Here is a 17,480-nt window from a genome sequence, read left to right on the forward strand (position 1 = left end):
GCTGCTTTGCTCCAGCCACTGCCAGGCATCTGGGACCAGGGCTGCTTTGCTCCGGCTGCTGCCGCCACCCACCCAGGGCATGGTCCGAGCTGTGCCTCGCTACTGCTCGGAGCACACCCCCACCCCTGGTGTGTGTGTGTCCGCTGGGGTGGGGGCGTGCTGTGAGCCACACTGCGCAGCTGCTCAGAGCATGCCCCCACCCATGATGTGTGTGTCATGGCTCGGAACATGCCGCCACCCCTGGTGTGTGTGTGTCCGCTGGGGCTGGGGGCGGCACGCAGTCCCCTCCCGCCCATCTTCACACGCAGCTCCTCCTGAGTGGTCGTGATGCAGCCTCCTCGAGCTGGTTGTGACGCCTGGCTAATTTGCATAATATATATATATATATAGACTAGGAGCCCAGCGTGTGATTAGAAATTGCGCAGTGCCCCCCACTCCTTCTCCGACCCTTGAAGCATCCACGGCCACTGCTGATCAGGCCCTCCCCCAGCGCAGGCGCGGAGGCCCCTGCCACCCTGCCCCCGACACTGTGTGTGCAACCTCCTCCTGTCCAGTCGACCCGTTGCGGCGTCCCAGTTAATTAGCATATTTCTCTAATATATATATATATATATATATATATATATATATATATATATATGGCTGGCTTATGGTGGGGGCAGAGCAGGGGGGCTGCTCTCCCGTGCTGCCAGCAGTATTAGAATAAATGCTCATATATGATTCACCCCTGTCTCTGCTGAATTGGCTCAAGTAGTGACAGGGCAGCCAGACCCCTTGGTTGTATGGTTACAGATACACATAAAGAAGCACTTCTTAAATGGCCAGGGAAGAATATACAACAGCTACAACACTGTGATTACCTCTGGAGAGAAAGACAAAAAATTTGGTTACTGAGAGATGTATATTACTGTATTTGTGATGTTTCATTTATTTAAAAAACTAGAGGCTCAGTGCACGAAATTTATGCACTGGGCGGGGGGGTGTTCCCCAGCCCAGCCTGCACCCTCTCCAATCTGGGACCCTTCAGGGGATGTCCCTGTGGGATTGGGCCTAAACTGGCAGTCAGGCATCCCTCTCACAATCCAGGACTGCTGGCTTCCAACCGCTCACCTGCCTGCCTGATCACCCCCTAAACACACCCCTGCCAGCCTGATCGACCCTTTACTGCTCCCCTGCCGGCCCAATTGCCCCCAACTACCCTCCCCTGCTGGCCTGATCTCCCCCAACTGCCCTCCCCTGCCGGCCCTGTCACCCCTAATTGCTCTGCCCTGCTGGCCTGATCGCCCACAACTAGCCTCCCCTGCCAGCCATCTTGTGGTGGCCATCTTTGACCACATGGGGGCAGCCATCTTGTGCGAGGGTGTGAGGGTCAATTTGCATATTACCTCTTTATTATATAGAATGGTAGAGGACAGATGTGATGAAATATTAATTTGTGAAACATAAGTGTTGGTAAGTGGATAGTTGTATTACTCCGTAGTTTTCAGGTGTGTGCAAAATATTTTATGCAATAAAGAAAAGATCATTGTTATGCCCAGATTTCAAGATCCCCAATAGACCATCAGGGAGCCAGCCAAGTCCGATGCAAAAGCAGAGAGTCCTTTATTATTATTACAGACCCGGGTCTGGCTCCCAGCCTCTTCCGACGCAACGGCAAGAGGAGAGAAAGACCGCCGTGAGAAAAAACAGGGTTTTAATAGGGGGGGTGGAGTGAGGGGAGGAGAGATGACTGTGGGCCCTGCCGATTGGCCAGACGCAAGTCGGGTCTTGTTACACAGGCTATGGCGCGCACGTCCTTTGATTGTCATTGGTCAGTTTAAAGAAATCCCGGGCGTGGCCAGCAGAGGCCTGGGCCTCCGGGAAGAAGGTACCTTCCTGAGCACATGGCTACTGCCCCAACATGGAGGATATGGGGCAAGATGGAGGGCATAGCCCTCGCCCTTTCAATCATAAGTGGCAGATTAAATCACAACTAGAGTTTCATGTGAAGAGGGAAGATAATTCTAGGTCAGAAGAAGCAAACAAAAGAAAGTGTGGCTCCTTGGCACTGAGGCTTATGGCCTAAGTCTCCTTTGGGAATGTTGAGTGTATGTCAGATTTGGAACGCATCCTTCTGATGGTTCCCGTTGTTCCCAGAAGCCCCAGGAACTCCTGAGTGCTTCCAAGCATGTGTGTGTGTTTAAGGCTGGGGTCTGGCACGTAAGTAAAGACAGGGAAAAGAGAAGATGGAGAATTCAGCTGGCTTGGAAGAAAGATGTCAGTTTTGATTTAGAATTAGCAGGAAAATAAAATGAGAGAATGTGTTGAAAGACAAGCACAAAGCATGTGTGCCTGAAAACAATGCCTTGGGTGGGTGTTCTAAGACACAGATTTTAGCATGTGTGTGGGTACTTTATTTCCAGAGACGCTTGAATGCTGTTCTTTTCTTCTTCTCCTCCTTTTTAGAGTCCTAAGGAAGTTTGTTGAAGCCAAGACAAATTTCTCAAAGTTACATTTTCCCCCCATAAAATACATGCTTCATAAGTACATAAAAAGAACCTCCCAAAGCCATTGCTCAGGCAGCAATTTATTGGTTCAGTTTAAACTAGGCATTGCGGCCATGGCAAGCAGTCACTCTGAAAGAGAATTGAAAAATGCATCACGAGGCTACATGGTTCAGTAACAACATCAATATTGGTCACGTGAAGTAAAACTACTGGCAGATGCCATTTCAGCTCATCTTGGAATTTTCGATGACTGACGGAGCGAAGGTGTCACCTTAAACATGTACCTGTGACACGAATTCTTTCAAACACATCTGTACATGCAGTAATAAAAACCCCTGCGCGCCCTTTTCTTATTCTAGTGCTCGCCAACCGACATCCATGGGGTGTTTTATTTGACTAACGTCCCACAGCTTTCTCTTAAAAATTTCTTTATCACATTTAAAAAAAATATCTGTGCTTCAAGTCAGATTATAAGCTTGACCTTTAATGTGAACCTGCTCAGTAACAAGAGAAAAGGGCCTTAACATGGACAGCGGGGTGGGCGGGGCAGGTGGTAGATAGATTTATGGTGTCGCATGTCTTTTACAACATCAGTACCAGGCTCAGTTCCACCTGCGCGGTTGGGAAAGGTTCTCAGGGGTCAACCAGCAAGAATCTGCTTCTGTGGCCAGTGAGGTCCCTGTTGGGGGCTTTGCAGTAGCCTCATTTCCTGGACCCTCTCGTTTCACCCTACACCCCACCCCCAGGCCTTCCAGGTTTCTAACTAAATGGAAGTTGTATCTCCCAGTCCCTAAAAACTAGAGGAGATTTAGAATGTATAAAACTTGGCTAGCAAGTCACAGGGACCTGGGTGGGGTTAAAGTTGCAAATGCAATCCTGGCAAGATGCGGCAATACATAATTTCCGTTTTCTTTTAGAAAAGCACATGCAATGGTTTTGGAAAACGAGCTACATATTGCTTCTCCAGCTCCTCATAAATTATTCGAATGTTGTGTCTGGTGGCTGACCCTCCAAATTCTGCAGCTTAAAAGTGAAAGTGCGCCCCAGTATTGAAGACGGATGACACCCACTTAAGCACGGGAGAGTCCGCGTTTGACGGAGGCCAAGTTTTGGACCGTGATACGCAGAGAAGTCTTCATGGCCCCAGAAAACATGGCATGAGAGAACCAGGAGGCAGAGAAGTTTGTAAAGCAAAACCCACACCAGCTCCTATTTCTGTACCACAAGCATGAGCAGCAGCCAAGGTTTCTAGGTCCAGAGTCCTTAATCTGATGGGTTTCATCAGAAAAGATGTTCATAATATGGAAAATCCATGCTGCTTTAAATAAATTCATTTATTATGATTTTTTAATGGTTTGGTCATTCCTTTATTTTACAATATTTAATTTTTTAAAAATCCTCACCCGAGGATATCTTTTCATTGATTTTGAGAGAGAGTGAGAGAGGGAAAGACAGAAATATTGATGTGAGAGAAACACATCGATTGGTTGCCACCTGCATGAGCCCTGACCAGGGCCCGGACCAGGGAGGAACCTGCAACTGAGGTACGTGCCCTTGACCGAAATCGAACCCTGGACCCTTTGGTCCATAGGCTGATGCTCTATCCACTGAGCCAGACCAGCCAGGGGCATTTTACAATATCTAAATGAGCTTCTCTGATTTGCTCCCCATGTTCATGTTCCATCTCCTTCTAGTTTGAGCAGCTTGTCATGTGAAAGGGCAGGTAAAGGGGGCTATTATGTTTGCAGCCATGAGGAAGGATGACGATAAAGGAGGAAAACGGAATTGTTTGTATACCAACAATTTCTGGATAACAGATCCGATTGCAGCAAACATTCCTCAAGAAAGTTGTTTCAACCACACACACGATATTCTGCTCATTTCCATGTCAAATAAAAAAAAAATAGAGGAAGGGTAGGCAAGGGAAATAAACATTTATTGAGCCAGGCACTGAGCTGGGAATTTTCAATAACATGAATAGAAATATAATGACCGTATTGTACTGGGACGTCTACGATTTTGTTTGCCAAGCATTGTTTTTGGCGTGCAGAAAAGATGAAGATGTTAGGGTAACAGCACTTAGCATAATCTCCCATACGATTGACAAAGATGTAACTGTCCACGTTGTCTCCTCAAAATGGAAAGAGACAAAGGAGTAAATCCACGGAAAACAGAAAGCACAAGGTTCAATAACCAAAGATCTACAGAATTAAAAATGCAGGATAAATTGGATGATTATCATCTATAATTCTTTAAGGCTAAAAAGAAAAAAAAATCATCATTATAATAAGTATATGTAGAAATAAATTTTAAAAATTGAAACAAGGTTAGTTATGATATCTGATTGACTTTTCCCATACCATAATATATTTGATGTCTAAAATCAAATAAGGAAAAGACTTATTTCTACGCGGAATTGGGGAAATCAAACTGTGAGAGATAACATCATCATGACTTTGGGCAACAGGTGATTTATGGTTAGGAAACAAATCCGCTCTCTGGTTTTGTTGGTTTTTCATCAGTGACTTACTATGTGTTCTTTCTGGTCCTTATTCATCATCCAGTTTTTAGTAGATGTAGAAATGGCTCTTGAGACAACCTAGCATAAACCTGCAAAATGGTGAATTAGAAGGTGTTGTCTCATGTAAAAACAAGCAAACAAACAAACAAACAAACAAACAAACACAACTATCCATCAGCTTTTGTAACAATCGCTTCTAATTTCCCACTTAATGGTGAAGAAATCTGCCTGGCATTTTCTAGGAAAGAGACAAAGCAGAGGTAGTGGTAGCTTTGAAAATATGGAACTTTATGCTATTACACAGTCTTTACTTCAATATGGCTTTACAGAAGACACAGGCTGCTTCAACATTGCTTTGGTTTCCACACGAGACTCTGAAATTTAAAAAAAAATGAATGATCAAGCACAAAAGCAGGCCCCATGATGCAAATAACACTCAAGAAGCATCAGAGGTCACGCGAAGCAAAGCTGAGGGCTTGGTTGACTTTCAAACAATTGTTGGTTGTACTCTAAACACTTAACACCCCAGCTCAGCTGTACAAATGGCATATTATACTACTTCTACACAAAGATTAAGAAAAAAATTAGTGTAGTCACGGTTTCAACAGAATTGTATGATTACATATTTCCTTCAGTTTTGTTTTACAGACACAGACACAATCATATTGAAACTACATATGAATAGATTGTAAGTCATTAAATAATTATTTTCATTTGTGTAACATGAGTTTCACAACATGAGGATTGACTATATACTAGTATTTCAATGTGTCTTAGAGTTTTTGAACCACATAAAGCATTATAATGTAAAATAATATAATAGTTACTTTAAAGTCAGGAATATCACCTGGCAAATACAACAAATATACCACTGAAAAAGAGTTGAAGCATGAGACGTGACACACTTCGTTCTAACAATAAGCAGCTTTGAAGAAAGGACATTAGGACAAGAAGGGGAGGTAGTTATTTTGAAAAATTAAAAAACCATTTCATCAGGAATTTTATAAAACAAATTATTTCTCAGAAGTATCTCTGCCATGTAGTTTTCCAATTTCAGATAGCATAACAAACAAATGTCTTATTTCCCTCCAGGACTTGTGAAATTTGCATGGAAAAACTCAGACTATATTTTGAAGTTTATCCAGGTGACGCATAATTTGACCACAACTATTAAATATTATTTTTGTTATTACTACTACTGTAGCCAAAGTTTTGTGAGTTAATTGTTTTTTCTGTTTAATCAGAAGCAGGTGAAACTTAACTAATAGACTAAGACTATCCAAGGTCTCTCTCTATTCATTGGCCACGTCATATGAATAGGATATGTTTTACCACTCTGCACGTCTCAGCTCATCCTGACTTAAAATCAGAGCATAGGTCAAAGGAATCCATGGGCCTATGGTGTTGTGAGTTATGTACATCTCAACTCAGAACACTGATTAGATTATGGATTCACCAGGTTTCATAAAATTTGGGTTTAGCATTTAATGGACTCCCGAGATGCCCAAACCTCTGAAAATGTTCTATTTTTGATCTTTTTCCTTTCTTTGAAATAGATACTATGAGGATCTCAGGCCAAAAACCACCTTCCTGAAAAACACCAGTCTGAGGAGAGAGCTCCCACTTGATTCGCACATCGTGGGACACATCCAGGCCATACTTAGACATAGAACTCCTGGCGAGACCACCAGCCCTCAGCAATCATTCTATAGCGTTAAGTTTCTGTTTAAGACCTCCAGGACCGAGCTGTCAATGTCGCTTGGATTTATGAATGGTCTTTGAATTAGTTTAGTAATTAATGAATAGAGCTAGAATCTCTAAGCATGCAAATCTCCAACTTAGGTTACTTATGACCCTCAACCTGGCCTGACTCAGTCTTTTGCAGGGCCATTGTCATTGTTTAGGGATAATTCAGGTTTTTTTGCAGTTCTTAAAGTTGCTACAGCCATGAGTAACTATAGGCCCTGCAGCGAGAGAAGAAAGAGCCTACAAGTATGGACAATCAAGAAGAGAAGCAAGGATGCTAAATCAAGTCCATCTGACTGGGAGGGATGGATCTCTGTTTTTCTCTCAAACATTGCTCCAGCCACACTGTTCACTGCTTCAGGCTAAGGGCACACCAACAATGTTTTTCTGACTGTACTTGGGCCTTTCACCAGAAACCCTAGATTTTACTTAGATCATGAAAATGAGACAGAGTTGTAACACGGTCTTTGAAAGATTTAAGGCCAACCTACATATTTAATAGGTGAGGAAAATGGTAGCTAGAGTTTAAAGGATTTGCATCAAGTCAACAGCCTGTTTAGTGGCAGCAATGTGCCCTAGACCTGGAAACTGAACGCTCAGCCACTACCCTAGCAACAACACAATTGTGCCGCAGCTGAAAAGGCAGAAAAGGAGATGTGTTCACTGACGTACACATGGCGCCTTTATCAATGGCAAGTCTGCATGAGCCAGCACGGGGGGTATCCCAGAGTCCTTCACATTCTCTTGTCTGTGCACAGTTCCATTGTGTGTGCATTGCCTTTTCAGGGCCAAGCACGCAATTCACAGCCATTCATAAGTGCATCAATGTGCTTGTAAGCTGAAGTCTGGGGGCGGCAGGCTGACTCCCTAAACCCTAGCCAGAGTCAATTGCTTATCAAAGGAAGTCACAGGATTCACATCGACTCTGTGGTCGTTCAGTTACACTATAAATTTAAAAAGCCTCTGAGCAGTTGCTGGTTGGACTTTAGACCATTTCATCATTCCATTCTGGCTTCTTCATTCATTTACATAAAAAAAGGAAAGTTTACTTTCCAATCAATACACTTTTTGTGAAAAGGAAACATTAAAAAATATAAAAGTAAAGAAAGGCACTTTGTAGAATGCGTACAAATCTGTTTCTTTCTCGTCTACTCTAAAGGGATAGGGAAGTTTCTGAAGGCAGGGCTACGTCTTTCTGGAAGCGATGGGCAGCCGCGGGCAGCCAGCGAAAGAGCCAGATTTCCTCCACAGCCTCCAGCCGCCCCTTAACTCTCAGGACTCTCTGATTCAGTTGGGTCACTATGGGAAAAGCAGTCAAACTCCTTGACTTGCACAGGTGCTGAGGGATGGACCTAAACCGGTGAAAGCAAGTTTTCAATCCATAACTGCCAACCAGGGTTGGCCTGAGGCACTTAGGAGAAAGAAGAGTCAGCTAAGTGTCAATGACATGGCTGAGAGGAACTTGTGCTCATGTTGAGGTGCCTAATACCCATTTGTAAAAACCGACCACAGCACATTTGCAGTTTGGGCCATAAGCTTCCCTAAATCACCCAATGGCTATCCCATTTCCATGTGCTTCGTAACATGAATATTTAGGCTTTTGTTTATAAAATGCGACTTTTCATAATTCAGAAAATTACACCAACTGTGCAATGTTGGTTGGTAATCTAGGAGAGAGAAAAAAATACCAGAATCAGCAGCCAGCTGTAAGAAAGGAGATGTGGGGCTGTTGGACTCAGCAAGAAGTAAGCATGGCTTGATTCAGCAAAAGATCGTTTTTCTAAAAAGTAGAGCCACATTCAAAATGTCTTTTAAAAAAATCTCATGCCTCTTCTTCTCGCTACACACATATTTGCACACAATCTGAGACTATGATTCTGTACCTATGTAATTTATAAAATACACAATGCGGTATGTTAGGACCAACTGGAACTGATGATCAAAAAGGAAACATCACTGAAGGTACTTGCATTCCTACGATGAAGGGCAATTAGTTGTTAGCAAGATACAAGGCATTTATTGGTTGAATTATCTTGGCTAGAAAATAGTGAGTCATGGAATCAGGGAGTTGGAGTTTGAAAGGACATTAGAATCTATTTGGACCAATATTTCTTTCAGAGGAAACTGGGGCCCAGAGAAGGGAATTGATCTGTCTAATGTGACATAGTTAGGACTAGAGCCGGGGACTCTTGACCCCCAACCTGCATCTTTCCATCCGACTAGCTGTTTCCTTGATAGAAAATATTCTACCCATGGGAAAAAAAACACTTAAATTCAAATACGAGTCCCAATGACAAAGAAATATAGTCTTGGCTTGACTTAGTGAGTGGCTAATTGGTGTTTTTATAGGAATTCGGTTCAAGTTGACTCTTTACCCATAACATTTCTTCATGAATACCAAAATCAGATTATTTTTTAATTTGCAAGCTACCAGAGTGATTGATATACATCTTGGAGAACAATGGCCTATTTGGGGAACATTTTAGTCTGCATTGGCTTTGAAGGGCAGAGTCTTGGTCAATGCTACTCAAGGTGGACTATATCCTTTGGCCCTCTTAGAAGTTGCGTGTACTTTTGCAGGTCATTCTGTGCCATCATGTGAATCTTAAAGTACAGATAGATCTTAAAAAATTATGCCTTCTCCTTACGCACAGTGTTGTCCAGTGTAAGTCAAACAGACTTGACTTGTACTTTCCAAGAGAGGCGTTTCCATGTGCTAAAACAGCCTTTAGGGGAAGTGGTCATGGAGGGCGGTACTTCTCAAACTTCATCACCCACAGGGGTCACCCGGGGAACTTAGTCAAATGCAGGTTCTGACTCTGTAGTTCTGGGCCAGGGAGACTGAGGTCTGCATTTCCATGCAGCGTCCAGGTGATGATGACACAGCTGGTCCTCAGACCAGACTTTAAGTAGCAAGGATCTAGGACAGTGGTCGGCAAACTCATTAGTCAACAGAGCCAAATATCAATAGTACAACGATTGAAATTTCTTTTGAGAGCCAAATTTTTTAAACTTAAACTATATAGGTAGGTACATTGTTATTAACTTAATTAGGGTACTCCTAAGGCTTAGGAAGAGCCACACTCAAGGGGCCAAAGAGCCGCATGTGGCTCGCGAGCCGCAGTTTGCCGACCACGGATCTAGGAGACTGAATGAACTTGGGGACAAGTTTTCCAAATGTTCCGCGTACCCTTACGATGTTGATGTATTGGGAGAACAGAGCCTCAGGTCTATTATTTCTGCAATCTGGACGCCAGGACAGTGTATTCGCTTTCTACCATCACCTCTGCCTCCAGTTCCCATCAACATGGGCTTGTTGGGTGGAATACTTAACTCACAGAGGTGAGCTCAAATTCTCTAAGTCCAGCTGGGGAGTGGACAGAAAGAAAGGATTTGCCATCAGGTGAAATAAACAAGAGAGGGAGGCAGCTCATGAGTTATGGGTGCTCTCTTTAAGATGGAGATCCAGGCTTCTGATCCTTCCGGGGAGCCTGCCCCTGGCACTGACTCAGAGATTCTTACTACCAGACCCTGGTCTTTGTAGCTGTGCCCACCACTCCACAGATGCTGTTTCTCAAAACATTTATTTGGAAACTTCTGACGTGAATGTTGTCTCTGCCAAGATTTTGCAAATGGATCTACTCCAGAGAGATAACTAACCCATGGCTTTGCTGAAAATATCTTTGCTGTCCAAGATTGCTCAGAAAAACAAAGCAAAACAAAACTCTCTCTCTAAAACAGTATGCTGGATGTCAACACCCTCCTTTTTCACGATGGCTTCTGGAATATTCACCCAGAGAAGAGCAGGAGCCCCAGATTAGCCCTAAATTACAGGAGAAAAAATTTCTGTGTGTGGAGAGTCCTAACACACTATTGGTGATTGTTGGTTAGTGTATCTGGAGATAAAAGAATCAGGTAAACTATACTATGCTGTATTGGAAATTGAATATTGTCACCCACCTCACACTCCTCAGTGGGCTTTGGTTGGTATGGCATTTGCTCCACAAATAGGGGCTGCGTATACTATTATGGACTGTAAATGCTCCCTGCAGCCTCAGCAGAAAAGACTGTACCCTCTGACTACGTAAACAGCTGTACTGGGAAGATAGAAAATACTCATTTACTTTACCTAAGTGGTAGAAAAATAGTCTTCAAAAATACATTGTTAAACTTACGGGTCTGTAGTAAAGTAGAATCTGTATGTACAGTAAGGCAGTATCTCCATGACCATCCCGCTGTGATTATCTTTGAAATTAAAGTTAGTCTTTGGGGATTTTTTTTTCCACTAAGAGAAGACTAGGGTGTATAATAAATTATCTGTTGTGTTGAAATGAAGCAGGAAACCGTTTTAGGAGGATCCATCACGTCAAATTCACTTGCCTCCTGTGTAAGAAAATCTCACTCTCCAAAACTATATTTTCTAGAGGCTTTAGGATGAAATACAATTTGGAAGAGGGGAATCCAGGCTTACCAGATTGCAACTATTTTAAGAAAAAGAAATGGAGGCATGATTTTTACTTGCATATCAGCAACGTGTCACTAAGGTAACAGGAAGTGATGTAAATGACGTGTCGGTTCCGGAATGCATCCTTTCGTGCAATGTGTTATATTTGGTTAATCTCAATAAAATAGGAGGGGAGTGCAAAGGATAAGCAACTGGTTTTCAAAAGCAGCTTACATGGCATTCTTCTCACATCTATCATCTTCCTGCGCTGAGCTATGCTAACTCCTTCATTTCCTCCTGGCCTATGCCCAACCATGGGCGCCTTTTCCGGAGGCTTTACCTATTGGCACAGTCCCTCAGGAATACTAAGCAGTGCACTTCTATTGCATTGAACATACGATTTTATAACTAAAAACAAACACTAGATCAGCAAATCACAGGAAACAAAATGATCCAATCTGGAATCAGCTGTTGGAGAAAGAGGCCACTGGTTGAAAATGGAGCATGAAGAAGAGGGAACTGTGAGTTTTAGTAGTGTCATTCGAACCCCATTCTCGAACATTCTCTAGGAGAGGACATTTCATGTGCGCTGTAGCAGTACCTGAAGAAAAATCACATTTTAACCAACCATGCCAATGATCAAGCCGTCACTGGAAAGAGTGCTTTAAGCACGCGGGGTCGAGGTAGTCCAGCCCGGCCAGTCTGCAGTTGCTTGGTGTCATGGCGAAGGCGGCCAGGTCTTTCTCCTCTTGATTATGTGGCAAGGATGGTGGGGCTTCCTCGGCTGGTTCTTCAAACAAAGCCAGGTCGGGGGCGGGCGGGTCCTGCACCAGCACCAGGATGCTGCTCTCCATCACCCTGGCCACCTTCGAGTATTCCATCCTGGTCTTAAGACCGCCGGCCTTCTCTGTCTGGTTGCCGTTCTCTTCTTGTTTGGGGAACAATGACAATGCTCCGTCCTTGCTGACCTTGTGAATCTCCACGTAATCCAAGGGTTTAGCAGAGATAACGGAGGTGTCCTCCTGGGGCAGCAGCCACGGGGTGTCTGGGTCAGTCTTGGAATGGAAGCTTTCCACCCACCTCTGCTGGGCCGCCTTCTCTTCCCCTCCAGGCTCAGTGGTTTCCAAAGACGTTAGAGAACACTTGTCTGTTTTGTCCAACACGGTGGCAGAGGAACCTGCCGTGCCCGGGTCCAGCTTACACACATCAGCGATGTTGTGGTAAGACGATCTGGGGTTGTGCTGGTTGCGGGGCTGCGGTGAAGGCCATGTTGAAGATTTGGGTCCATCAGCACAGAAATAGGGGACTCGGCCTTCCACGCTGGTGCTCTGAGAGTCCCAGGTGTGGGCACCATTTCCTTCAGGGTTCTCTGGCTCCTCAATGCCCCCAGGAGTGTGGAATGTGGAGGGACTTTCCTGGGACCCCTCATGATTGTTGGACAAGAGGGAAGGGCTGTCACAGCTGCCTTGGCCAGAGTCACTGTCGGGGTCCAGGGGTGTGGGCTTCAGCCCTTGATCGGGGTGTTTTTTCAAATGGACTTGCACCGGTTGCTGGTTCTCGCTGTCAACGACTTCTAACAGCTCCACCAGCAAGTCCTCACAGTCAGAGGGGAAGTCCTGGCACCCCAGGGAACTCAGCAGTTCTTCAGACTTGCCCCTCTGTTAAAACAGACACACAAAGAATGGCTGTGAGCTTCAGAACATTCCAAACCAGCACCAAAGCGCAGCTGTGCTCACGCACGGGCAGCTGGAAGCTGTAACCGTCTAGCAGCATTTCCCAAACCTTAGACATTTGCGTACCAGGCCATCTATAATCACCTCCTAGACTTCTATTCATCTAATAATTTTCTTTAAGTCAATTCATGATTTTAACTTCGTCTCTCTCTAGGCAATAATGACCATGAGTTTAATGGGCAGTAGTATATGCACAGATGAGAAACATAACTGTTAAAGAAGAAACATTTACTCCGGGACTCAGCGGCTCTAAGATCTGGTTGCTGGTCTCCTAACCTCCTCCACCACTTTCTAGAATCTGGAAGCAGTTAAGTTGCTTCTCATCATCTCCTCTTCCTACTTCTTTATTCCTTCCTTCTGCCCCCTTCCTCTCCAATCCTCCTTTTCTCTCTTCTCTACTGCATTTCCCCTCTCTCTTCCTGCTAGTACATATTTTCTCATTCTCTTGCTCTTCCTTTCCCTCCTCTTTCTCTTTCTCCCTCGTTCTTCCTTTTGCCTTCTCCTCTTACTTTCCACTCTTCTTCCTGATCCTCTGACTTAGGTCAGGTACTTGTGCCTAAATCTTGGCTTTTTCACTTACTAATGGGCATTGACTTTGAACCAGCTGCTCAGTGGTTCTCAGCTTCTCCATTTGTAAAATGGGAATAACAGTGTCATATGGGAGGGTTCTTTTGAGGATTGGAGGTCATGTGATTGAGAAAACAATAACTTTTGTTTGTTTGTTTGTGACACAAAAAGAAGTTATTTTCTCATTAAGCTCCTGTGACTACAAGGTCAAGTAGTTCTTAATTTAGTTAGTTGAGATGTTCATGCTGGTTTTCAAAGGACAGTAGGGTTAAAGCACTGAACGAGGAACCCAAATTCCAGGGCCTGAGTCCCTGCTATGATATTTGCAGTCAAAGTGAATGTAGTCAAGCCAAATTCTCGGGAACTCACTTCTCACATTCTTGTACTGTTAGCCTCACAGTGGCTAGGTCACATGATATAATGCAAAGGCAATTGCTTGTATAAATATCGGTGTTAAACTTAAGGTCAAATTGAAACTAAATATTTCAACCTGCAGAGAAATTTAAAATGTTCTAACCCACTTTTTCATTCAAAACACTTACATTTAATTCCCACTTGAATCAGCCTAAATGGGCCCTGGCAGACACCAGCCCACTGCACTGACCCAGTCTCAACTGTGGGCCCAAACAGAGCGAACACCGCAGCAGGCTATTCTGTCACCATGACCTTCTGTAAAGAACATCCAAGTGAAAGCTTGCACCAAAGTGTGATGGAGGGCAGGGGGACGGTAGGTCCCTCTTTTGTATTAAACAAAATATTCACCTTTTTTTCTAAATTGATTATTTGTACAGAATGTTCACATCTGTGCTTATGAATAGACCTGGTAAGTCTAGAAAGCATGACTATGTGTTGTCTCATTTTCTTGGCTTCCTCTCTCTTCCCTCTGACATTTAATGTCTCCTAGGAAGGACCCTCATGCCTCACGCATCTTTCTCTAAAGAGGAGGGACAGCGGGGCAAGGGTGACTGAGGCAGCCGGGCCGAACAGATGGGGACTGTGTGTGCATGTGTAAAGGTCGTTATTGTAGACGGTGAGGCAAGAGACATGCTCCACCTCTGGCACTTACCTCCAGCAGATGAATATCCAGCCCTTTTATTTTTGGCCCAGGAACTGGTGGAAAGACGCAGGTCAGCATGCTGTAAAATAATGTGTGAGATAGAAAAAATGACTCATTTGATCACTTTGTAATTTCTAAAAGGTTAGTATTACCTATAAATAGCTGCTACATGGACTATGGTAGAGAGGAGTTAAAACTGGGGGTGGGAGAGGGGCGCGGCTACATGAAATTGACAGTCGGTGAAGACAATAATTATAGAGGCCAACATCAAAATTAGCTCTGGCTGACTGAGGGGCTGATTTGGAAATTAGTGGATTATTTGCACTAGTTGTTCCTCTTGATTTTAGCTGCTCTTGCCAGATTTTTTTTTTTTTTTTACTATTTTCCAACTGCAAGCCTCAGTTTGATGGAAAGAACACCAGCTTCAAATGAGTTCATTCTGCAACTTTTGCTGATACTGACAAGATTTTCCTATGGGTAGCACCCTGGAGCTAATGGCTAAAATCAGGTGCTTGAATTATCTGTAAGTTTCCATCATCTCGCTTTCGCCTTTAAAAAAAAAATCATTATCCCATAAACCATGGTGGGAGGAAGGTTGATAGACAATGAAGTACCTATAGCCCTTCATAGCCACTGCCCAGACCATAATCAGACAGACGACAACAGAAAGCACAGCCACAAAGATCCACACGGTGGTGTCTGTACTGGTGGAATCTAAAAAGAAACAGCCAGAAAGCTCTCATCACATATAGCATCATTAAATACGAGCGAACAAACAAAACTAATGAATGAAACTTTTGAAGGTAAGTCTCCCCCCTCCGTCACCCCCACTTCCCACACCTCTTTTGATTTGGACAGAAATCCAGAGTAACATTAATGCTGGGTTAATTTTTCCAATTTATTGCATTTCAATATGTTCCATCTATTTTTATAGTAACCTATACTTTTAAAATTTTTTTACATGTTATTTTATTTGCTACTTAAAGAGGAAAGCCAAGGTCACCGGGTCAGTTGCAGTAATAATAAAAGGTATTACTTAAGTTCTTACTAAAAGCCATCGACAGTGTTAAGCTCTTTACATACTAGTATATTGCCTTGCATGTAAAGATGAGGCTCTAAACAAAGATGAGGCAGCAGTTCTCAACCTGTGGGTCACAAACAATGAAAATACATCCTGCATATCAGATATTTACATTACGATTCATAACAGTAGCAAAATTACAGTTATGAAATAGCAACGAAAATAATTTTATGGAGAGAACCAAGATGGCGGCGTAAGGTACAGACCTGTGCATGCTGCCTCCCCCAACAACATCGAGACTACCAACTATAAAACAAACAGTTATCATTCAGAACCATGGGAAGGCTGGCCCAGTGGAAGCTGTACAACTGGAAGTAAAGAAAGAAGAGCATTGAGACTGAGTAGGTTGTGCAGAGGCTCCAAGAACGGAGGTACGGAGTCGCGCGCCAGGCGGGCTGCAACTGGATGCGCGGCTTTTTTTCAATCGGAAGGGGATGCAGACTCTCGAGTCCACTGAGCTTGTTTGGGGCGGAATTCTGAGGTTCCAGACCCCTACAGGGAGAGGCGGGACGGCTTTGCAATGGGCCGGAGAGCGAGAGTGCTGTCTTGCTGAGCTGCTCGCCGGCACTCGGGGACGCGAGACACTGAGTCACAGAGAGGCGAGGAGACGCGAGACGCCGTTGCCCTTGGACCCACCCTGGTGATTCCCGGGGACCCCGCCCTACTCAAATTACATCCCCACCCAAGCTGTGCTAGTGGCAAAGAGAACCACTGGCGCTTTTGCAGCCCAGCCCAGCAGAATGCAAGTTTCAACTCCTCGCATACATAAGGGACACACTCAAGAAGCAGAATCAGGTTCGGAGGAAGCCAGAGCCGGACCCGGCTGGGCCGGTGATGTGGAACCGCTATACCAGCAAACGCACAGGCAGGTTCACCAGATCCAGTCTCACATGGGACGCTGGGAGACGGCAGACAGGCAGTCTGTGCACTTGGTAGAAAACGAAATCCAAGCAAGCATACCAGATATTCAGCCACGAGGAACGCCTGGAGATTTTGTCCAGCAAGGAGCCGCCCAACAAAGGACAGAATGTCAAACTTAGTGTTGCTGAGATGGCCCCGTGAGGCCGAGGCGGCCCTTGTAGGGCCGAGGCAGCCCCCGTGGGCTGGGACAGCCCCCGAGAGTCTGGGACGGCCCCGGTGAGGCTGGGACAGCCCCGATGGGGGTGGGACGGCCCCAGTGGGGTTGAGATGGCCCTAGTGAGGTTGAATCGGCCCCAGTAAAGTCGAGACGGCACCGGTGAGATTGAGATGGCCCCAGTGAGGTTGAGACGGCCTCGATGAGGTCAAAATGGCCCCAGTGAGGTTGAAACGGCCCCGGTGAGGTTGAATTGGCCCCCGGTGAGGCTGAAACGGCCCCGGTGAGGTTGAATTGGCCCCCGGTGAGGCTGAAACGGCCCCGGTGAGGTTGAGATGGCCCCTGTGAGGTTGAGACGGCCCCTGTGAGGCTGAGATGGCCCCGGTGAGGCTGGGACGGCCCCAGTGAAGCTGAGATGGCCCCGGTGAGGCTGAGATGGCCCCGGTGAGGTTGAATCGGCCCCGGTGAGGTCGAGACGGCACTGGTGAGGTTGAAACGGCCCCGGTGAGGCTGAAACGGCCCCGGTGAGGTCGAGACGGCCCCGGTGAGGTCGAGACGGCCCCGGTGAGGTCGAAACGGCCCCGGGTGAGGTCGAATCACCCCCGGTGAGGCTTAAACGTCCCCCGGTGAAGCTGAGAACGGCCCCGTGAGGGTTGAGAATAGCCCCTGGTGGGGTTGCAACGGCTCCCGGGAGGTTGAGACCGCCCCCGGTGAAGTTGAGATGGCCCCCTGAGAAGTTGAGAAGGCCCCCGTGAGGTTGGAACGGCCCC

At 45.2% G+C, this 17,480-nt stretch overlaps 1 protein-coding gene across 21 annotated transcripts in view; it reads right to left on the reverse strand.

Annotated features, from left to right (window-relative positions):
- Nucleotides 1-4,401: 4,401 nt before the first annotated feature.
- The window catches only part of PRLR (prolactin receptor), a 60,447-nt gene continuing 47,368 nt past the window's right edge, over nucleotides 4,402-17,480 (reverse strand). For 12 of the 21 annotated variants that reach the window (XM_023754981.1, XM_023754987.1, XM_023754971.1 and 9 more), the window contains 4 exons: nucleotides 15,169-15,268; nucleotides 14,564-14,633; nucleotides 10,929-12,855; nucleotides 4,402-5,381 (listed from right to left, as the gene is read on the reverse strand). In XM_023754981.1, coding sequence (XP_023610749.1) covers nucleotides 11,845-12,855; nucleotides 14,564-14,633; nucleotides 15,169-15,268 — 1,181 coding nt within the window. In that variant the 3' untranslated portion in view covers nucleotides 4,402-5,381; nucleotides 10,929-11,844. The remainder of the gene's footprint in view (nucleotides 5,382-10,928; nucleotides 12,856-14,563; nucleotides 14,634-15,168; nucleotides 15,269-17,480) is intronic. The other 9 variants (XM_023754978.1, XM_023754977.1, XM_014457027.2 and 6 more) reach the window with 9 other exon arrangements.

This window comes from Myotis lucifugus, unplaced genomic scaffold, assembly GCF_000147115.1.
Source record: "Myotis lucifugus unplaced genomic scaffold, Myoluc2.0 scaffold_68, whole genome shotgun sequence".
NCBI lineage: Eukaryota > Metazoa > Chordata > Mammalia > Chiroptera > Vespertilionidae > Myotis > Myotis lucifugus.